Source organism: Oncorhynchus kisutch, linkage group LG6 (assembly GCF_002021735.2).
Source record: "Oncorhynchus kisutch isolate 150728-3 linkage group LG6, Okis_V2, whole genome shotgun sequence".
NCBI classification, from domain to species: domain Eukaryota; kingdom Metazoa; phylum Chordata; class Actinopteri; order Salmoniformes; family Salmonidae; genus Oncorhynchus; species Oncorhynchus kisutch.
In genome coordinates this window covers 61,030,538-61,054,621 of record NC_034179.2, presented here as the reverse complement: position 1 = coordinate 61,054,621, position 24,084 = coordinate 61,030,538, and the positions used below count along the sequence as shown (strand labels likewise).

Below are 24,084 nucleotides of genomic sequence, written 5' to 3'. Positions count from 1 at the left end.
CGACACGAAAGAGAGGTTAAACAGGCTAGTAATAGGGGTTGCAACAATTTCGGCAGATAATTTTAGAAAGAGAGGGTCCAGATTGTCTAGCCCGGCTGATTTGTAGGGGTCCAGATTTTGCAGCTCTTTCAGAACATCAGCTATCTGGATTTGGGTGAAGGAGAAGTGGCGGAGGTTTGGGCGAGTTGCTGTGGGGAGCGCAGGGCTGTTGACCGGGGTAGAGGTAGCCAGGTGAGAACTAAAAGGGGACTAAAAGATAACCCGACATCCATGTTAGGGAGCAGGCATATCGGTAGCCAATGCTGGTTGCAATTGAGATCAGCTTTGAGGTGATTTAGCCAATATTGATGGTTTAACAAGAAATCCGGTGTAGATAATCTGGTGGCTTTCGGTGGTTACAATTTTTTCAGTTGAATGCATTCAGTGACTACGTATCCCCTTTCCCTTCTCCATGTGTTTACATTTGTTGGTTGCTCTTAAAAAAAGCTTTTTTTATGGCAACCTTACCAAGTTCTGTAATTCTCCAACTGTGGCCCTTGGACTTTTTTTACCTGCTGAACATCTTCCTCACTGTGCTTGGGGAAAAGATACACTTGGGTCCTCTACCAGACAAGTTAACAACAGTTCCAGTTGTTTTAAACTTCTTAAATGTTGCCCTAATAGTGATATAGTAGTAGTATATTTTGGTTTTCAGTAGTTTCTTGTTCCCATTGCCTAATTTAAGAAAGTCCTCAACCGTGTCTCTTTTCATTTGTGAGTTCTATGCCATGGTGATGAATGACAAAATGATTTTACATGCGTGTTACCTAATTTTTATAGCCTAGTGAAACAGAAAGTCATGAAAAGGCCACAAAAAAAGTAGAATTACGATCTATTACTACTTAATTACTATACATTATTACTATCTATTAATATCGATTACTACCTATTGCTAGAGCAGCAAGTAGCCTAGTGGTTAAGAGCGTTGGGCTGGTTCGAATCCCTGAGCCAACTAGGTGAAAACCTGCCGAGGTGCCCTTGAGCAACCCTTAATTGCCTCTGTAAGTCACTCTGGATAAGAATGACTAAAATATAATGGAAATGGAAACACATTTTGTGTAATTGTAATAATTTTGACTTATCTGTTTTAGATTATTAAACTAAATAAAATGTTCTGATAAATTGTATTAGTATAAAATAATAGATTTAGAAAAAAAATTGACCATCCAATATATCTTATTATTTCTATTATTTATTTTGCTAATCTTTATCACTGGTGCCAATACATTTAGAGGTGACTGTATAGGTTCTTGCCTGTACATGTTTTGTACTTGTCTGTGTGTATTTGAGTGTGTGTTTTGTTTACATGTGATGCATCCTACCTGTCGAATCTCCTCACAGACCATGGTGAAGACCCAGAAGTATAGAACAAACTCTAAGGTGGACGGGCCGTGAGGCGGCGGGGGCTTGAAGTCCAACAATAGGATATAAGCAAACAGGATGAGGAACAGGAAGTACATCAGCACGTTGCCTAGGAACGAGGTGACGGGCGCAAACCAGAACTCCCTCCAGCGCAGCAATACGAAGGGCCTCTTGGGATTGGAAGAGGGGGCACTTTTCAGATTGTCCCTTAGAGCAGCATATTCCTCGACGTCCTCTTCCCTGAGAGGATAAGAATGGGAATAATTACTTAGTGTGTGTACATTGATGAGTATGTGCGTGCGTGTGTGTGCGCGCGTGTTTACGTTTGCATGATGTCGGAGAGGGAGAGCATAGTGGCATCTCCTCCGTCCAGACTCTCTGTGTCTCGACCAAGAGGTACCTCCTCTGACCTCACCTCTTCCTCATGTTCCCTGAGAGAGAGAGAGAGAGAGAGAGAGAGAGAGAGAGAAATAAATTATAGACTGACAGACAGTTTCACCACCAGCTTCCAATTTCTCACATTCACCCCATATGAGGAAAATAAGGAACGCTCCACGTATAAAAAATGTGAATGATAGAGAGAAGATAGCCTGTAGTGAAAGGGAAGCAAAGATGAAAATAGGCCAGCATTGCAAAGATTTGAACGATATTGTAAGATAGGTGGTGAAGGAAAAGTTTATTTATTTTTGTACCTTTATTTTACCAGGGAAGACATATTGAGACCTAGGTCTCTTTTTCAAATGTGCCCTGCACAATACAACACAAATATTCACATTATACACAAAATATACATATGTGACCCGTTTCAGGATGCTAGACATTTGTCTTGCATCTACTTCACAGCAGAGGCATTTGAACGTATTATTTGGTTGGTTGTTGATCAAAATGCCTTCTGGAACAGGTGAACTTTCAAGTGCCTTAATAACAAACTTGTATGCCATCTGTAAATACAAATACAATTGTTAACTTCTTGGATATAGGGGGCGTTCTTTTAATTTATGGATAAAAAAACGTGCCCGTTTTAAGCGCAATATTTTGTCACGAAAAGATGCTCGACTCGAAACACTCTAACGTTTCCAAAACTGCAAAGATATTATCTGTGAGTGCCACAGAACTCATGCTACAGGCGAAACCAAGATTAAACTTCAACCAGGAAATGGGCAGAATTTTGGAGGAACTGTTTTCCATTGTCTCCTTATATGGCTGTGAATGCGCCGGGAATGAGCCTGCCCTTTCTATCGTTTCTCCAAGGTGTCTGCAGCATTGTGACGTATTTGTAGGCATATCATTGGAAGATTGGCCATAAGAGACTACATTTACCAGGGGTCCGCCCGGTGTCCTTTGTCTAAATTGGTGCGTAATCTACAAGCTGCACGCAGTCATCCAGTGATTGAGAGGAGAGAGGAGGCTTTCAACGAACGATATATCATGAAGAGATATGTGAAAAACACCTTGAGGATTGATTCTAAACAACGTTTACCATGTTTCAGTCGATATTATGGAGTTAATTGGGAAAAAAGTTTGGCGTTTTGATGACAGATTTTTCGGGTTTTTTTGGTAGCCAAACGTGACGCACCAAACGGAGCGATTTCTCCTAAACAAATAATCTTTCAGGAAAAACTGAGCATTTGCTATCTAACTGAGAGTCTCCTCATTGAAAACATCTGAAGTTCTTCAAAGGTAAATTATTTTATTTGAATGATTTTCTTTTTTTTGTGAAAATGTTGCCTGATGATGCTAACGCTAAATGCTATGCTAGCTGCGCTAGCTGTTACACAAATGCTTGTTTTGCTATGGTTGAGAAGCATATTTTGAAAATCTGAGATGACAGTGTTGTTAACAAAAGGCTAAGCTTGAGAGCTAGCATATTAATTTAATTTAATTTGCGATTTTCATGAATAGTTAACGTTGTGTTATGCTAATGAGCTGCGGGGATAATTACACTCCTGGATACAGGTTTTTTTCGTAGCTAAACGTGACGCACCAAACGGAGAGATTTCTCCTAAACAAATCATCTTTCAGGAAAAACTGAGCATTTGCTATCTAACTGAGATTCTCCTCATTGAAAACATCTGCAGTTCTTCAAAGGTAAATGATTTTATTTGAATGATTTTCTGGTTTTTGTGAAAATGTTGCCTGCTGATGCTAACGCTAAATGCTACGCTAGCTGCGCTAGCTGTTACACAAATGCTTGTTTTTCTATGGTTGAGAAGCATATTTTGAAAATCTGAGATGACAGTGTTGTTAACAAAAGGCTAAGCTTGAGAGCTAGCATATTAATTTCATTTCATTTGCGATTTTCATGAATAGTTAACGTTGCGTTATGGTAATGAGCTTGAGGCTGTATTCACGATCCCGGATCCGGGATGGCTCGACGCAAGAAGTTAAATTATGAGCCTAATTGGTTTAACCACAGAAAAATACAGGAACCTGTCTCGCTAGCTAATGTTACGTGCATGATCTGTGTAGTAATATTATTAGTATCTCAGAAATCCATTTGGATTGCTAGTTATAGCCTAATGTTAGCTAGCTAACATGAAACCTAGTTGGTTAGCTTTAGCTACCTGCAGATTCATACTACAGCATTTCATGCATGGTGGCTAGCTATGACAATCTGTTTGTATTGCTAGTAGTATGGGTTGGGATTGTGATGTTGTTTAGCTAGCTAGCTAGCTAGCTAAAAATCTAAACAAAAGACTCTACTTCGCCAGATGATTACATGACTCATCAAGTTAGCCAGGTGTGTCTGGGGGTGACTACGGCCATCTATTGTATTTCATGAACATGTGTACATTTCTGGACAATAACATGTGTACACGTCTAGATCTAGACAAAAGTGACCCCTCCACTTAGCTAGATGTAGCTGAGGGGTGGTTATAATTTAGATAAGCGTGTCTGGGTAAGCATTGTCTAAAATGTTGTTTGTTTGTTAATTATCTGGACACTTTCTGTTTTTGATATTACTACTATGCAAATATGCAAGTAACCATTTCACTTGACCATTTACACCTTCTGTATCCTGTGCATGTGACAAAAGAAAACAGAGATGGTAATATGAAGAACAAAATGACCTGCACCAAAGTCAGATTAGGATATAGGCTAAGGATTAGATAAAGTATATTTTTACCTGGAGTTTTTCCTTATTGTAGTCTACTACTTTCATCACTTTTAGTCTTGAAATCTTTGGATGTTTGCTACACTACCTTACTCACTCTGTTTATTACATGGCCTCACATGTGAATCCTTAATGAGATGGGTGGGGCTAAGGCTTAAGAATGTGTGAAAGATGCTGAATAGGTTTAGACAAAGAGCTCTCCAGTAGGTGTACCAAACATTCAAGGGCCATTTTCTCAAAAGTGAGTTTACAAGTTTATCAACTTTCAAAGCAGAATTACTTTCCCATTGTTCCTCAACTGCAGTGTATGATATACAATTTTTTAGCTATGAGTCTATACTTATCCAATGTAAAAAAAAAAAAAAAAAAAATCTAATTTTGCAATATAAGACCGGATCGAGGTTCTCGGTCAAATACACTACATGTGACCAAAAGTATGTGCTTGTCGAGCATCTCATAACAAAATTAAGGGCATTAACATGGAGTTGGTCTCCCCTTTGCTGCTATAACAGCCTCCACTCTTCTGGGAAGGCTAGGTGGAACAATGCTGCGGGGACTTGCTTCCATTCAGCCACAAGAGCATTAGTGACCTTGGCCACTGATTTTGTTGTTTGAGGACATTACTGTAGTATTTACTATAGTAGTCTACATTATACAACAAAATTATATATTTAAGTACTACACATGATCAAGGGATACTACAGTGTGTAGTACTGTATATAGTATTCTACAATATATAAAAGTTTACTGCCGAATTCTATAGTAAATATTATAGTAAACTGTAGTATTTTGTCATGTGGGTAACCAATCTCTTCTCTGTATCTTAATGCTTATTATGCATAAATATGTAACTTTTTGGGCGACCTGACCAAATCCACATAGAAATGTGAGTTATAGATATTTCATTCTCATTGAAAGTAAGTCTAAGAAGCGATAGATCTCATCTATGTACGCTATTTCTATGCTTCCCGTTCTTCCGTTTTGTTTTTACGTATTTTACTTTACATTTTGTACTCCAGCTTCAAACAGCTGAAAATACTATATTTTTGGTTAATTCAAATATATTTCACAGCAGTTTAGATGGTACAATGATTCTCTACACTATACATTGCTTGTTTTGTTACATAAACGGAAATTATGCTAAGTATTAGAATTCCTGCAACCAGAAAATGGTGGTGTGACTTCTGCATATTTCACATTTAATGGATTGGACATTTTCAGACAGACAGACACTAACCTAAAGCTGATGAGGTTGGTGTAGATGAGGGGGGGTAAGAAGAAGGAGAGGACCAGTTTCCAGACCTTCGTGCTCCTCTTCATGTCTCCCCACCAGATCTGAGACAGCAGAGACTGCCAGAGGAAGAGGTAGTAGCAGAGTTGGTACTGAGAAACTTCAATTAACCCCCCTCCATGTTCTAACACACACACTTTGGAAATCTAAGGGTCTGGTTAGTTTTATAAAGATTAATGTGAAAACAGATCACACACAGATTATTACATGTTTTATCTTTAACTCTTCATCTTGTTGGAAAAGGACCAGTAAGTAAGCATTTCACTGTTAGTCTACACCGGTTGTTTACGAAGCATGTGATACATTTGATATGATTCAAGATTCCCACACACGTATGCATGCACACACACAAAGTACAAACACACACACCTTGACCTCTGACCCCTGAGTTTAGTACAGACCTGCACGCCATCGTGGCTGAAGAAGTGGCGGGCGTCGGCTGAGGTGGCCATCTGTAGACAGGTAGCTTTGCCCCACACCGGAGACTGCCTTATAAGGAGGGTGAAGGAGCGACTCTCACTGCTCTGGTAGCACTCACTGAACACATCTAGAGAGATGATTAAAGGGTTACTCACTGAAGACTTCTAAAGAGAGAAGAAACAGGTCACAGGTTTTCACATTAGGTTTCCCATTAGGAGTGCGGAATGGTTTGCTTCAGTCCTCATCTTAAAGATATTGAGTGTGAAAGCAATGTGAATGGTCCCAGACTGGGATGCCGTCCAGCAGACTTTCACAACAGGAGGTCCCTTGCGGTCTGATGCGGACTCGCTACTATGGGATAACCGTCACTCAGAAAATACAAGCAGCTCACATGTATGCATAACAGAGTTGATAACCACTACATTGACATCCTCACAGTACAAACACACAGCCAGGATAAGGCTAACCCACCGAGGGCCAAGTTCTCAAACTTCTGGGCCAGCTCCTTCATAGAGAGCTTGGTCTCTGTCTCACTCTCCAGCTTAGACAGCTCCCTCAGAATCTTACAGCCTGCCAGAGCACTGTGGACAGACTCCCCTGCCTGGAGGAGAAAGTGAGAGGGGGAGAGAAGCAGAGAGAGTGAAGAGAGAGCATGGGGGAGAGGGAGAGAAAGCAAGAGAGAGAGGGAAGTGGATATAAAAAGGGGAGAGATCAATGCTAAAATTAGTCTGTGCATTCGTAAATTAATAATTTTTTCTACAGATTAGTTTAACTTCAAGTATTTACATTGACATTTTAGTTATTTAGCAGACACTGATCCAGAGCAACTTACAGTTAGTGCATTCATCTTAACATAGATAGATGGGACAAAGTGTATTTAAGATACACTTTTAAGAGGTCGGGTTACAGATGTTTTCGGAAAGATAGATAGGGTTCCACAATTGGGGTGCCAAGACAGACAAGAGCTTGGAATGGACAGGGTGTTGTCCAGGGTCATGCCAAGGTTCTTTGCACTCTGGGAGTGGGACACAGTGGGACACAGTGGAGTTGTCAACTGTGATGGAGAGGTCTTGGAGCAGGCAGGCCTTCCCCGGGAGGAAAAGCAGCTCAGTCTTGTTGAGGTTGAGCTTGAGGTGGTGGGCCAACATCTAAGCTGAGATATCTGCCAGGCACGCAGAGATGCGTGTCGACACCTGAGTGTCAGACGAGGGGAAGGAGAAAGGTAGTTGAGTGCCAGCCGCATATTAATGATAGGAGAGACCATGTGAGGATATGACAGAGCCGAGTGATTTGGTGTATAGAGAGAAGAAGAGAGGGCCTAGAACTGAGCACTGGGGGACACCAGTAGTAGTAACATCCTCTCCACATCATCACTCCTGGTAGGAGGGGCCTACCAGGTAGGATGCAATCCAAGAGTGTGCAGAGACAACTAGCCCTGAGAAGGTGAAGAGGAGGATCTGATGGTTCACCATATCGAAAGCTGTGACTAGATCTAAGACGATGAGAACAGAGGAGAGTCAGCTTCGGCAGTGCGGAGAGCCTCCGTGACACAGAAGAGCAGTCTCGGTTGAGTGACCCGTTTTGAAGCCTGACTGGTTAGGGTCAAGAAGATAGTTCTGAGAGAGATATTGAGAGAGTTGGTCAAGTGTTTCGGAAAGAAAAGAAAGGACGGATACTGGTCTGTAGTATTTGACGACAAAGAGGAGTCGAGGTGTTGGTTTCTTGAGAACGGGAGCGACTCGGGCCCTTTGGAAGTCAGAGGGGACACAGCCAGTGGTCAGGGATGAGTTGATGAGGGAAGTAAGGAATGGAAGAAGGTCTCCAGAGATGGTCTGGAGAAGGGAGGAGGGTCGCAGGATTTCATCTTGTATTCAATAGGCTGAATGAATGAGGAGCGCATGTCTTCAACCTTCTTTTCAAAGTGGTTGACAGTCGTCATTAGAGAGGGAGGGGGAGGATTAAGTTTCCTAGGGTTAGAGGCAGAAGCTTGAAATTTAGAGTGATAGAAAGTGGACACAGCAGTGGACACAGAAGAAGACAAGGTAGATAGGAGGGAGTGAAAGGATGATAGGTCCTCCGGAAGTTTAGTTTGGATCCATTTTTGCTCAGCTGCCCGCAGCCCTGTTCTGTAAGCTCTCAATGAGGCACTTAGCCACGGAGCAGGAGGGAAAGGCCAAGCTGGCCGGGAGGAAAGGGGACAATGCGAGTCATAGGATGCATAAAGGGAGAAGAGGAGGGTTGAAGAGGTAGAGTCAGGAGACAGGAGGGAAAAGGATTTAGCAGAAGGGAGAGATGACAGGATAAAGAGAGAATAGTGCGAGATACAGAGCGAAGATTGTAATGGCACTTGGCCATCTGGGCAGGGGCTGAGTGGCTAGGGTTGGAGGAAAGGGAGACCGAAAAAGAAACAAAGTAATGATCAGATACCTGGAGAGGGTTGCAGTGAGATTAGTAGGCAAACAGCCTCTAGTAAAGATGAGGTCAAGCGTATTGCCTGCCTTGTGAGTGGGAAGGGACTGGAAAAGGGTGAAGTCAAAAGAAGCAAGGAGTTGGAAAGAAATGAATCGAAGGCAGACGTCGGGAGGTTGAAGTACGGAGAGAGGTGAGACATCGTCAGGCAATGAGCTTATCAAGGTATCAAGCTCATATAGGGACTCTCTAAGGGCACCTGGATAACACAGTGCCCTCAACGTGGCCCACTCCCAAGGGCTGGGGGCTCTCGTTTTCCGTGGCTGGCGTGATTTAAGCTTGTTAACCCTCGCAAGGCTGCCGGCCCAGACATCATCCCAAGCCGCATCCTCAGAGCATGCGCAAACCAGCTGGCTGGGGTGTTTACGGACATATTCAATCTCTCCCTATCTCAGTCAGCTGTTCACACTTGATTCAAGATGTCCACGATTGTTCCTGTACCCAAGAAAGAACAGGTAACTGAACTTAATGACTACCGCCCTGTAGCACTCACTTCTGTCTTTATGAAGTGCTTTGAGAGGCAAGTTAAGGATCATATCACCTCTATCTTCCCTGACACCGTAGACCCACTTCAATTTGCTTACCACCCCAATAGATCCACAGACGATGCAATCACCATCGCACTGCACACTGCCCTATCCCATCTGGACAAGAAGAATACCTATGTAAGAATGCTGCTCATTGACTATAGCTGAGCCTTCAACACCATAGTACCCTCCAAGCTCATCATGAAGCTTGGGGCCCTGGGTCTGAAACCCGTCCTGTGCAATTGGATCCTGGACTTCCTGACGGGCCGCCCCCAGGTGGTGAAGGTAGGAAACAACCTCCACTTCGCTGATCCTTAACACAAACGGGGAACGTGCTCAGCCCCTTCATGTACTCCCTGTTCACCCATGACTGCGTGACTACGCAGGCCTCCAACTCAATCATCAAGTTGCAGATGACACAGTAGAAGGCCTGATTACCAACAATGACGAGACAGCCTACAGGGAGGAGGTGAGGGCCTTGGCAGAGTGGTGCCAGGAAAAAATAACCTCTCCCTCAATGTCAACAAAACAAAGGAGCTGATCATGGACTTCAGGAAACAGCAGAGGGAGCACGCCCCTATCCACATCGATGGGACCGCAGTGGAGAAGGTGGAAAGATTCAAGTTCCTCTACGTACACATCACTGACAATCTGAAATGGTCCACCCACACAGACAATGTTGTGCAGAAGGCGTAACAGCGCCTCTTCAACCTCAGGAGGCTGAAGAAATTTGACTTGGCCCCTAAGACCCTCACAAACTTTTACAGATGCACAATTGAGAGCATCCTGTCGGGCTGTATCACCGCCTGGTACGGCAACTGTACAGCCTCAGGGCTCTCCAGAGGGTGGTGCGTTCTGCCCTACGCATCACAGGGAGCACACTGCCGAACCTCCAAGACACCTACAACACCCGATGTCACAGGAAGACCAAAAAGATCATCAAGGACATCAACCACACGAGCCACGGCCTGTTCACCCCGCTACCATACAGGCGAGGTCAGTACAGGTGCATCAAAGCTGGGGCCAAGAGACTGAAAAACAGCTTCTATCTCAAGGCCATCAGACTGCTAAATAGCCATCACTAGCCGGGTATCACACAGTTACTCAACCCTGCACCTTAGAAGCTGCTGCCCCATGTACATAGACATGGAATCACTGGTCACTTTAATAATGGAACACTAGTCACTTTCATAATGTTTACATACTGCTTTACTCATTTCATATGTATATACTGTATTCTATTCTACTGTATTTTAGTCAATGCCACTCCGACATTGCTCGTCCTAATATTTATATATTTCTTAATTCCATTCTTTTAGTTTTAGATTTGTGTGTGCGTTGTTGTGAATTGTTAGATACTACTGCACTGTTGGAGCTAGGAACTCAATCATTTCACTACAGCCGCAATAACATCTGCTAAATATGTGACCAATAACATTTGATTTGAACAATCATCTTCAGGTTAATAGCAGTCAGCAGTTCACACACCAAGTAGGCTACTGGGAAGAAAGGCAGCGCTTAAAGTAGATGGACCTAGCTGGCAAAAAGACAGTACTAGGCAACAGAAGACAAACATGATACTTATCACTACTGGAAATATTCTATAGCCAGGAGTCCTCTGGCTATAGAAAGAAGAACCCATTAGAGAGTCATTGTTATCATTGTCATTACAGCTGCCTGTTCCCATACATTATTAACTGACTTACCAGGTCAGATAAAGGTTAAATAAAATAATGAATAAATAAATTACCATCTCCCAGAAGTAGACGGCCATCTCGCTGCGGTTCTGCAGCACAGCCCAGATGAACAGAGAGGCCCACGGATAGAGACAGCTCTGCTCCCTGTACGAACAATCCCCCTGCAACAACTTATTCACTTGCTGAGTGGGGAGAGATATAAAGAGTGAGAGATAGAGAGAGATGAATACAGCTTGGTTAGCACAGCACAGCAGTCACAGTTACATTCTATGGCAAGTTAAGCAGTGGTATAACTTTAGCAGTGTTGATAATTCAACTATATTGGTGGAGTGGAGTCTATAACATAACACTCTATAACATGAATAAGTAGACCTTGTCATTGAGAACAGATGCATTTGTAATTCATGGATCCTGGTCAAAAGTAGTGCATAGAAAAAAGGGTTCTAAATAGTTATTTGTGGAGGGGATTGGGTTCTACCAAGAACTGTTTTCCTCTTTTAGAACCCATTTTGGAAACGGAGGGTTCTTTGTAAGGCAAAGGGTTCTACCTAGAACCGTTTTTTGAAGAGAGGGTTCTTTGATGATTCTTTATGGGAAGAGTGATTATTTAAAAGGCAAGAAGGGTTCTACAAACACTGTTCTGAATCTAAATGAGCTTTTTTATATATATTTTTCATAATTTTATAGTTCTTGAGAACAAGTGTTTACCTCAGTGTTAAATTTTCAACATCAGGAGTTTTAATAATCTGATACGTTTAAAAAGATAGGTGTGAGATTTTTTTTAACTGTACCTACACTACCGTTCAAAAGTTTGGGGTCACTTTGAAATTTCCTTGTATTTGAAAGAAAATGTAAAAAAAATTGTACATTAAAATAACACCAAATTGATCAGAAATACAGTGTAGACATTGTTAATGTTGAAAATTACTATTGTAGCTGGAAATGGCAGATTTTTTATGGAATATCTACATAGGCATACAGAGGCCCATTATCAGCAACCATCACTCCTGTGTTCCAATGGCACATTATGTTAGCTAATCCAAGTTTATCATTTTAAAAGGCTAATTGATCATTAGAAAACCCTTTTGCAATTATGTTAGCACAGCTGTAAACTGTTGTTTAAAGAAGCAATAAAACTGGCCTTATTTAGACTAGTTGAGTGTCTGGAGCATCAGCATTTGTGGGTTCGATTACAGGCTCAAAATGGCAAGAAACAAAGGACTTTCTTCTGAAACTCGTCAGTCTATTCTTGTTCTGAGAAATGAAGGCTATTCCAGGCGACATATTGCCAAGAAACTGACGATCTCGTACAACGCTGTGTACTACTCCCTTCACAGAACAGCGCAAACTGGCTCTAACCACAATAGAAAGAGGAGTGGGAGGCCCCGGTGCACAACTGAGCAGGAGGACAAGTACATTAGAGTGTCTAGTTTGAGAAACAGACGCTTCACAAGTCCTCAACTGGCAGCTTCATTAAATAGTACCCGCAAAACACCAGTCTCAATGTCAACAGGCGACTCCGGGATGCTGGCCTATCTTAATCTTTTCTTTTAATTGGCCAGTCTGAGATATGGCTTTTTCTTTGCAACTCTGCCTAGAAGGCCAGCATCCTGGAGTCGCCTTTTCGCTGTTGATGTTGAGACTGGTGTTTTATGTGTACTATTTAATTAAGCTTCAAAGATTAAAGGGGTTTTGGTAGAACAGTTCAAAGAGGGTTCTAGGAAGAACCCTTAAAAAATGAAAGGGTTCCCGGTAGAACCCTTCATTGGGGGTTCTAAGGAGAACATTTAGATGATAAAATGGTTCTCGGGAGAACCATTTATAGGTCCTAGAATAACCCTTCCTACCTTTGCTCCAAAAAGTGTTACCTTATGGAGACAAGCCGAAGAACACTATATGGTTCTATTTAGCACCTTTTTATCTAAGTATAAGGCAGGGGTTTTCAACTCTTACCCTACGAGGTCCGGAGCCTGCTGGTTTTCTGTTCTACCAATAGAATATAGTTCTACCTGATAATTTGTTGCACCCACCTGGTGTCCCAGGTCTAAATCAGTCCCTGATTAGAGGGGAACCATTTTTAAAAAGCAGTGGAACTAGCTTCGAGGTCCACTGCTTGGATAGAGTGCCAATTGGAATGCCACTACCTTCAGTGCTCTCCTGGTGCTGGCGCTCTGGTCCAAACCGAGAAGACTGTAGTAGAAGGGCTCACACACATCTCCCAGGATGTCCCATAAAAGCCGTGACACCTGGAGGGAGAGGCGAGAGTAAGTCACATAGAACTGAGATGACTAAATAGTTAAAGCAGATTATCAAACAAAACATCTAAATTCGATCAACTGCGTTTTAACTCCACACACAGCGAATGACGCCATACCTTCCCTTTGACCCCTCCTATTTTATCAATTGACCATGTCATTTCTCAATAAATACCTAGTAATTTCTATAGCATCAAATAAAATGCTGTGGAGTTCATGAAATTTCATCAGCCGGTGACTGTCAAGCAAATAACTGTCGGTCTCACGGTAATTGACCGTTAATTAAATAACACATTTAGCATCTCCTGGCTTCCACACATAGCCTACAAGCCACTGATGCAGACCTTTGGAACATCTACATTTTAAAAAGTTTAATACATCCATGTAATGTAGCCTACACCTCCATAATAAATCCATTATTTATTTTAGACAGGTCTAAAGAAACATGAAATTAAGAAAATGTCGTCTATTTCAGAAGAACAGAATATGCTTACTCTGAATTGTCCTTAGGTTAGGTCCTGATCTGGCTATGCCATATGGCTGTGGGCTACACTAGTTCATTTGGCAGACAAGAGTTGGTTAGAATTCCGTGGCATTATTTTATTTTATAGTATGAAAAATACAATTGAACAAAGCTGAATAAAATAGAAAGGATATATTTTCTCCAAAGGATTTGAGGGAGTGCGCACATGTGGCTATTCTGTGTTGAGCGATTAACAAAGAAATAGGTACTTCTGTATGCTTAATTTAGAGTTATTAATGTAACTTCAGTTGGGCTATATGTTTACATTTTTAATACATTGTAATGCTGCATGATATGACTCTAATGATGATTTGAAAAAAGTAGCTTGAAAGGCATGAGCTCTGCTTTGTTTATTGCGCAGGCTGTACACACGTCATCAGTCTCTCATTCCAAATTGACAAGCACTTGATAATGCCTCGGATTTCCCGGCGGCATCCCCTTTGTGTGGTCGTAATGCACCCTAAAAAAAATCCATGCCTTTTCGTCAGCCAACAAGATAAGTAAGCCTAAACAAACAGCAAAAGCACTAGCCTAAGTCAATCTACTATCCCCGATAGTACAAAAGTTAACCTATTCTATTCTGTAGAATAAAGAAATAAAGAAATAAATATTCCAAACATAGTCTGGGACAGTTGTGGGATGCGATAGAACCAAATGAATACAACCACTAGAATAAAAAATAAAGAAAATTATGCAATGAGGCTGACGCAACAGATCAGAACGTTTAGCTTAAAATGTGATACAACATTAGGCTATTTCTTCACATTATAACCGCAGCAATGCGCACACTGCAGTAGACTATAAGCATGAATGTTCCATTAGTGGAAACAACCATTATCAAAAGTGAACGTAAATGCGATTATGCATGTAATGCTTTAAAGGTGCATTTTAATGGTGAAAATTACCAAACTTGAAACTCGAAACTCACGTGCTGCTTATGTGTGCCAGTTAGGCTCTACACTATTTGTAAAGCTAATTAATGTGCTTAATTTTAAGAAGTTATTTGGCCACATATAGGCCAATGGGCTAGGCTACATGAGATGTGCGACTATGATTCGAAAAAGTCGCAAAAAAAGGCATTGTTTCTTGCCTTACACTGTGCATCATTCACAAGTGATAATATATCATTCACAAGTGATAATATATCATTCACAAGTGATAGGCTAATATTGTCACCCATCAGACTATTCTATTTAATCTCGTCTTTACATATACTAAATAATATGTGTCAAATTTGTTTTGATTTAGAATGGACCATTATCATGCACCTGTCTCGAAACACGGGCAGGGAAAAAAATGTATGTAATCTATTCACTTAAATAGCGAATGGAGGACGCTTTTCCCGTGGTTCATTTTCATACCAGCCAGGTAGGCTATACTCCTGCTGTAAAGACAAGCAATGTGCTTAAGGAAAGTTAAGAAATAAATATAGTAGGTCTAGCCTAGCCTATAGAAAGCTGATGGGATCCTCCTCTTTTTAATAGAGGCCCACTCTGTTTTCTTTCACAATTGCATAGACTATATAAATGTTGCGCAACATGAAGTGTTTAATTCAATTTTTGATTACATTTCCATTGATGTCAGAGTGATTAGAGGGACAATAGAGTGCTGAGTACCAGGCAGTTAGAAAGTTTGGTAGGCTACTAATGACCATCAGCAGCATCAGAGCTAGGAGAAACCTAAACGGTCACGTGGAAAGCCTTCATGACTCGTGACCGCCGGTGTGGGGGTAATACCACAACAGCCTTAACCCCTCCTCACCTCATACAAGCTGAGCTCTTTGACAGAGGAGGGTCCTGATAGGGGGCTCATGGGGTTCTGGGGGCTCTTGAGGGCTACGGCCTCTTTCGGAGAGCATATGGCCAGGCCCTGTCTCTCTGTGAGAAGCCGCTGGAGCAGAGTGAAGGCCAGAGAACTGTCGGACAGCGAGCGGTACAGGACCTCCAGATGCCTGTAGGTTAGGTAGTCCAGGATGTTGAGGCCGTTCTCGTTGAAGAGACGTATGAACTGGGGCTTGTCGTTGATCAGCGCATCCGTCATGGAGTCCTCCAGGTCCTCGTACTGCGGGAGGATAGAATGGTGTTTTTTTATAAACATGTCTATCTGTCGATCTGTCTGTCTGTCAAAGTTTAAACAATACTATTGAGAAAATTAAGGAACACTTCACAAATTGAATCGATTTCCAACTTCCCTTCTCCACTAGCCTATTTTCTCTATATTGTTACATTTCCAATTTGTGAAGCGGATTGCCTGTCTGTCTGTCTGTCTGTCTGTCTGTCTGTCTGTCTGTCTGTCTGTCTGTCTGTCTGTCTGTCTGTCTGTTCTGCCTGCCTGTTTTGAATATAATACATTCCTTAAACAGGGGCATTAGAAGTGAAGAGCAGTTCACCTTCCATTGGATGTCTCCGTTGAAGAGTTCACTCTTAGCGATGTCCACCCTGTTCCAGGCTACTGCTAGCTTCAGCTCCTCTGTGTACTCACTGGCATCGCTGGACACACGTTTACTGGCTGACAGACAAATACATAGAATGAATGATTAGTGTGAGAGAAATTACAAGATGATGTTATACTATTAAATACTATTATTGCATCAAATGGTTGTTTTATGCAACAGAATAGGGGGTTCTTAGAACACTCTAATCTGTGTGTGTTCTACTGAGAATGGGCCTCTGGGGGCTTAATGCTGACAGTAGATGTACGATGCCTGAGGCCACATTCCATTCATGGGAGGGAGTTTGCTCTGGATTGACGGGAAGGTACCAGGGAGAGATGGCTTGGAGCCAGACCCTGGTTTCTACACAATGAGAACAGTCTTTACAGCAGACACTGTCTGATGTGAATTATTAGTATCTTTCATACAAACCTTGTGACCCATTCCATACATCTGTTGTTTGTCATGAACATTCAGGAGGATGTAGTTACTTTGCTATAAAAAGGTGTTGTATTCTTTGTCTCTGGGCTCTCAACGAAATATCTGAGGGTGATTCATCGACCACCCATCATTATCGCAGAGCACTCAATCAATTCACTTTGTATGTGTGTGTTGTATTGACCTGCTCCGTTATTAATAAGTAAATATAGATTTAGTTTAAGTATAACTCTGACTTGCGTGATAAGTTTCTCTCCTCATTTGATAGTAAAGAAATTAACCACCACATTAGTTTGACCAGGATCATGTTCAACATATCTCTCAACAGATAGCAAATGCACACACTCCATACACACACACACGCGCACACACACACGCACCCCTACCTCTGACGAGAGCCTTCAGTAGCACTGTGTCAAAATCATCAGAACTCTCCTGCTCCCCGTGGAACACTGTGATCAGATCTCTGTTTTTATAGATACTCAGAGCCTTGGGGGAGGAAGAGAAAAAGAAAGAGATGAGCAGTGTGACAGTCACTTAATAACTTACTCACTCAAACTTGCTTTCTCTTTCACACACCAACACCCATAGACAGGCGTGTGGATGCTTGTACATGTATACACACATTTATAAACTGGGTGGTTTGAGCCCAGAATGCTGATTGGCTGAAAGCCGTGCTATATCAGACCGTATACCATGGGTATGACAAAACGTTTATTTGTACTTCTCTAATAATGTTAGTAACCAGTTTATAATACCAATAAGGCACCTCGGGGGTTTGTGATATATGGCCAATATTCCACAGCTAAGGGCTGTGTCCTAGCACTCCCTGTTGGGTCGTGCATAAGAACAGCCCTTAGCCATGATATTTTGGTCATATACCACACCCCCCCAGGCCTTTTTGCTTAAATACAGACACACACAAACACACACATTACTATACATACTACCTCTTCTATTACTTTTTTGTTGTTGTTACTTCTTCTTATTGATTATTGTACTGCAATGTTGTGGGAGCCAGTGAACAAGCATTTCACTGTACCTTTTATACCTGCTGTAAACAGTGCACGTGACAAATAACATAAAACACACACACACACACACTCACCCTGTCCACAAGCTTCTCCAGGTCTGCCTTGGCAGGGAAGTGTCTCCGGACCCTCTCACGGGCTCTGTCGCGCAGCTCCGCACTGGTCTTCTCGCTCCCCTCAACCTCTGGCTGGGGAGAAGGGGGGCTCATGGGCCCGGCTGACAGTGCATCCAGCAGCTCACAGATGAGATCCGCCGCTGGACCAGAACCATTCAACACCAGCCAGGGAGTAGCCTTCTTCAGAGAGAGATCCACCCTCTGACGGAGAGAGGGAGGGAGGCCGAAAAGCAGAAGAGAGTGAGAGAAAGTGAAAGAAGGAGGAGATAAGAGGGAAAGGGAAATTCAAAAGGGAAGGAGAGAGAGAAAGAGGGGTTAACGAGAATGTTCTGGTCATGCACAGTAATGTACTATAGGCCTAGTGATGTCATGAAAAGTAAAGTAAGTCATAGTGATGATAGTGATGTTGCCATAGCTTACCTCCAGCATGGCAGCGTCCCCTGAGATGAGCATACACAATACAGGGACATCTATACTGCCACTGCCTGGAAAACAACATATACAGGGAAGGGGTGTAGGACAAATGGGAGAAGTCCATAAAATCAAGTTTTTAGTCATGAGTCATTGATCAGATGTCACAGTGAATGTCCATAAATGTTTCATGATTTACTAGTCATAAGAATATTTATAAGAATATATATTTTTCCACAGGCATCATGGGTTTGGATCAGTGAGTCAAATGTATTTCCTAAAAAATTAAAATAAAGGAATGTTACACAAAAGAGAGGAGGAGATTGCCTTGTATGGTCATGATGTCAACAGAAACAAAATAAACTCCCATGGGTTGTTCGCCAGATGAGTTCAACTTTGGATGAACTTTTAGTCTTACTTCCTGAAATGTATAAATCACCCACCGAATATAAGCAATACAAAAGAGTTACACGAGCATCACAGAGTATTAAAGGCTATATCATATCGCAAAGGACGTTGGTACATGTGAAAACTCGTACTCGAACGTTATGAGAATGAAATCAAGTTTTGTAAATACGTTGCAATAGGATATGGGCTTTATCGAATCTAGCTATCGACATGGCTGTGGTTCTACTGATTGAATTACATCTAGTCGCATTTTCCAACCGCAAGCAAGGAGTCACCATTCAGTGGCCCCCTTTAATGCTCATTACGGCTTAGCCTCAAGCCTTAGCTTAACACTGATAAGAAAAGTTATATTGTTGATCTGAACATATAGAAGTACACATTAAATGGGTGGCTTAAACATACTGCACGCCACCTGTACACCTGGGGGCTAGTCTTATAAGTGTGGGTGTGTGTATCTATGCGCATGTGTGCGTGCATGCGCGTATGTAACTACTGAGTCTCACCCCAGATGCCTGTGCGCTGGTGGGAGATGTAGTCCTCCATCTTGGCCCGGAAGGCCGTTTCCCCTCCCCGCTGGCCTACACTCCCATCATCCACCAGCAGGAAGGCCTGGTAGTTACTATCCAGGCAGCACGAGTCATGGGACGTGTTCTGGACATAATACCGTGCTGGAAAACTACCCTGAGAGAGGAAGAGGAGGAGGGTAGAGAGTGAGAGAGAGAAAGAGCGAGAGAGCAGAGATAGAGAAGGGGATCAGAGGCGGAGAGAAGGATAAAGGCAGAGGGGGAGTGAGATCGGGGAAGTAAAAGGAGGGTAGAGCGAGAGAGAGAGAGAAAGAGACAGAGCGAGAGAGCATTGTGATTACCTTCCCTTGTGTAATACAATTTCCTTGTTATTGTTATTTATTATATTTCCTGTGGCTTTCCTTTGCTGAGTGAGAAATGGTGAGAAGCAGAGGGGAGCTACTGTATGAGTGTATGTGTCTGTGCATGTTTAATTCTATATACATTGAACAGTGTATGTGTATGTGTGCCTGTGACGTCACGCCACGTGTGTGTGCATTTGTGTGTGTGTGCGTGTGTGTTTGTGTGTCTGCGTGTGCGCATATGTGTGCGTGTACCTCAGAGTTGACGAGCCACTGCCTGTTGTGCACCAACCCCCAGGGGGCCACGCCCACAGCAATGACTTTCTTCTGGGACAGGGAGGAGGCCGCCGCCGCATGATCCCTCACTGCTTCCCCAACACAACGTCCCACCCCCTCCCTCAGCCCCCCCGTCACTATCCACGCCCCTGAAAAGAGACAAGAGGGATGGAGGGAGAAAGAGAAGAGGAGGGAGAAATGTGGGGAGCGAGAAATGTTTATGACACAATAATAATATGCCAGCAGACGCCTTGATTTAAAGCGAAAGTGAGTGCATACATTTTTTTTATGTGTATGTGACACTTGCGGGAATTGAACCCAAAACCTTGGAATAGCAAGCACACTTTCTTACCAACAGCGCAACACATGATCATAGACAATGGACAGATAAGGAGTTTGTTGGTTATGAGTCAAGGGAACTTTGCAAATACGTACTCTACACATCCTTACTTTCCTAATACACTGCTCAAAAAAATAAAGGGAACACTAAAATAACACATCCTAGATCTGAATGAATGAAATATTCTTATTAAATACTTTTTTCTTTACATAGTTGAATCTGCTGACAACAAAATCACACAAAAATTATCAATGGAAATCAAATTTATCAACCCATGGAGGTCTGGATTTGGAGTCACACTCAAAATTAAAGTGGAGAACTACAGGCTGATCCAACTTTGATGTCATGTCCTTAAAACAAGTCAAAATGAGGCTCAGTAGTGTGTGTGGCCTCCATGTGCCTGTATGACCTCCCCTACAAAGCCTGGGCATGCTCCTGATGAGGTGGCGGATGGTTTCCTGGGGGATCTCCTCCCAGACCTGGACTAAAGCATCCGCCGACTCCTGGACAGTCAGTGGTGCAACAGTGGATGGAGCGAGACATGATGTCCCAGATGTGCTCAATTGGATTCAGGTCTGGGGAACGGGCGGGTCAGTCCATAGCATCAATGCCTTCCTCTATCAGAAACTGCTGACACACTCCAGCCACATGTGGTTTAGCATTGTCTTGCATTAGGAGGAACCCAGGGCCAACCGCACCAGCATATGGTCTCACAAGGGGTCTGAGGATCTCATCTCGGTACCTAATGGCAGTCAGGCTACCTCTGGCGAGCACATGGAGGGCTGTGCGGCCCCCCAAAGAAATGCCACCCCACACCATGACTGACCCACTGCCAAACCGGTCATGCTGGAGGATGTTGCAGGCAGCAGAACGTTCTCTACGGTGTCTCCAGACTGTCATGTCTGTCACATGTGCTCAGTGTGAACCTGCTTTCATCTGTGAAGAGCACAGGGCGCCAGTGGCGAATTTGCCAATCTTGGTGTTCTCTGGCAAATGCCAAACGTCCTGCACGGTGTTGGGCTGTAAGCACAACCCCCACCTGTGGACGTCGGGCCCTCATACCACCTTATGGTGTCTGACCGTTTGAGCAGACACATGCACATTTGTGGCCTGCTGGAGGTCATTTTGCAGGGCTCTGGCAGTCCTCCTCCTGCTCCTCCTTGCACAAAGGCGGAGGTAGCGCTCCTGCTGCTGGGTTGTTGCCCTCTTACGGCCTCCTCCACATCTCCTGATGTACTGGCCTGTCTCCTGGTAGCGCCTCCATGCTCTGGACACTACACTGACAGACACAGCAAACCTTTTTGCCACAGCTCGCATTGATGTGCCATCCTGGATGAGCTGCACTACCTGAGCCACTTTCGTGGGTTGTAGACTCCGTCTCATGCTACCACTAGAGTGAAAGCACCGCCAGCATTCAAAAGTGACCAAAACATCAGCCAGGAAGCATAGGAACTGAGAAGTGGTCTGTGGTCACCACCTGCAAGAACCACTCCTTTATTGGGGGTGTCTTGCAAATTGCCTATAATTTCCACCTGTTGTCTATTCCATTTGCACAACAGCATGTGAAATGTATTGTCAATCAGTGTTGCTTCCTAAGTGGACAGTTTGATTTCACAGAAGTGTGATTGACTTGGAGTTACATTGTGTTGTTTAAGTGTTCCCTTTATTTTTTTGAGCAGTGTATATAAATATAATATGCCATTTAGCAGACACTTTCATCCAAAGCAACAGTCATGCATGCATACATGTTATGTATGGGCGTGGCATTGCAAGCGCTATGCTCTACCAACTGGGCTGCAGAGGACCACAGGTGCTACAGATGACTTTCCTCCCTCTTTCCTTCAAAAGTCATTTTGTCCATTTAATGGCAGTGAAAGATGCCACCATGTATGAATCAGGCCCAGAATTGTTTTCTTTCAAATACTCAATTTGTTTGCTCACTTACGCACTTCTATTCCTTCTCTGGATCAGCTCTCATCTGACCTACTGGTTTGCCTCTTACGACTGCTGTGTCTGCAAACTTTAGAATGCTTTATGGCTGAACGTGCTTATTTCCCTGCCTTGCTTTAACGAACAACTGTCTGGCCTAGATGGTTTTGTGTTTTGTGAACTTCGAACCAGTACAGCCAGAGGAGAAGAAGGAGGAGACTCGGAGACAGAGATGGAAGAGGAAGCAAGACACCCCACTAGCTGGATTTATCTTTTTTTTATGGTTCAATGAAAATGAATTAACTAAGTAGACCAGACTCAGCTGCTATTACAGTGGTGTCTATGGGAGACACACCCAGTTAAGTAGACCAGAATTTACCATTTTCTTCCAATGGTAAACGGCTTCATTTATTCACCATATTTGTCTGAACTTCGTAAAAGTATATACACTGTAGATGTAGGAAACATGGGAAAGTTATGCTGCTTTGAAAGTTGACAAACTTGTTAACCCACTAGGAGACAAGTAGAAGAAAAAGCCTTTGAAAGCCTCTTTGTTTACACCTATTCAGCATTGTTCACTTTAGCTCACCCCACCCACGCACCTTAACCCCACCCAGAGTCAGCATGTGAGTCATCGTGGCATTTTTTTATTTATTTAACCAGGTAGGCCAGTTGAGAACAAGTTCTAATTTACAACTACAACCTGGACAAGATAAAGCAAAGCAGGGCGACAAAAAACAACACAGAGTTACACATGGGATAAACAAAAGTACAGTCAATAACAATAGAACAATCTATATACAGTGTGTGCAAATGGAGTAAGGAGGTAAGCCAATAAATAGGCCATAGTAGAGAAGTAATTCTAATTTAGCAAATTAACACTGGAGTAATAGATGTGCAAATGATGATGTGCAAGTAGAAACATTGGTGTGCAAAAGAGCAAAAAAAGTAAATAAAAACAATATGGGGATGAGGTAGGTAGTTGGATGGGCTATTTACAGATGGGCTGTGTACAGCTGCAGCGATCGGTGAGCTGCTCAGATAGCTTACGCTTAAAGTTAGTGAGGGCATATAGGTCTCCAACTTCAGCGATTTTTGTAATTCGTTCCAGTCATTGGCAGCAGAGAACTGGAAGGAAAAGCGGCCAAAGCAGATGTTGGCTTTGTGGATGACCAGTGACATATACCTGCTGGAGCGCGTGCTACGGGTAGGTGTTGTTATGGTGACCAGTGAGCTGAGATAAGGCGGAGCTTAACCTAGCAAAGACTTATAGATGACCTTGAGCCAGTGGGTCTGGCAACGAATATGTAGCGAGGGCCAGCCTACGAGAGCATACAGGTCGCAGTGTTGGGTGGTATATGGGGCTTTGGTGACAAAGCCGATGGCACTGTGATAGACTGCATCCAGTTTGCTAAGTAGAGTGTTGGAGGCTATTTTGTAAATGACATCGCCGAAGTCGAGGATCGGTAGGATAGTCAGTTTTACGAGGGTATGTTTGGCAGCGTGAGAATGAAGGAGGCTTTGTTTGCGAAATAGGAAGCCGATTCTAGATTTAATTTTGGATTGGACATGCTTAATACAAGTCTGGAAGGAGAGTTTACAGTCTAGCCAGACACCTAAGTATTTCTAATAGTTGTAGTCAGAACCGTCCAGAGTAGTGATGCTAGTCGGGCAGGCGGGTGCGGGCAGCGATCGGTTGAAGAGCATGCATTTAGTTTTACTAGCATTTAAGAGCAGTTGGAGGCCACGGAAGGAGAGTTGTATGGCACTGAAGCTCGTTTGGAGGTTTGTTAACAAAGTGTCCAAAGAAGGGCCAGATGTATACAGAATGGGGTCGTCTGCGTAGAGGTGGATCATGGAGTCACCCGCAGCAAGAGCGGCATCATTAATATATACATTGAAAAGGGTCGGCCCGAGAATTGAACCTTGTGGTGCCCTCATAGAGAGTGCCAGAGGTCCAGACAACAGGCCCTCCGATTTGACACACTGAGCTCTATCTGAGAAGTGATTGGTGAACCAGGCGAGGCAGTCATTTGAGAAACCAAGGCTGTTGAGTCTGCCGATAAGAATACGGTGATTGACAGAGTCGAAAGCCTTGGCCAGGTCGATGAAGATGGCTGCACAGTAAAGTATTTTATCAA

The 24,084-nt window shown here is 43.1% G+C and overlaps 1 protein-coding gene across 1 annotated transcript in view; it reads right to left on the bottom strand.

Annotated features, from left to right (window-relative positions):
* The window catches only part of LOC109893126 (transient receptor potential cation channel subfamily M member 4-like), a 70,825-nt gene that overhangs the window by 28,431 nt on the left and 18,310 nt on the right, over positions 1–24,084 (bottom strand). Inside the window, exons 5-18 of the mRNA XM_020486190.2 lie at positions 19,654–19,823; positions 19,037–19,214; positions 18,135–18,199; positions 17,676–17,915; positions 16,954–17,056; positions 16,088–16,206; positions 15,460–15,759; positions 13,065–13,166; positions 10,974–11,102; positions 6,699–6,828; positions 6,209–6,354; positions 5,754–5,866; positions 1,725–1,832; positions 1,362–1,641 (exon numbers count right to left, since the gene is read on the bottom strand). Coding sequence (XP_020341779.1) covers positions 1,362–1,641; positions 1,725–1,832; positions 5,754–5,866; positions 6,209–6,354; positions 6,699–6,828; positions 10,974–11,102; positions 13,065–13,166; positions 15,460–15,759; positions 16,088–16,206; positions 16,954–17,056; positions 17,676–17,915; positions 18,135–18,199; positions 19,037–19,214; positions 19,654–19,823 — 2,183 coding nt within the window. The remainder of the gene's footprint in view (positions 1–1,361; positions 1,642–1,724; positions 1,833–5,753; positions 5,867–6,208; positions 6,355–6,698; positions 6,829–10,973; positions 11,103–13,064; positions 13,167–15,459; positions 15,760–16,087; positions 16,207–16,953; positions 17,057–17,675; positions 17,916–18,134; positions 18,200–19,036; positions 19,215–19,653; positions 19,824–24,084) is intronic.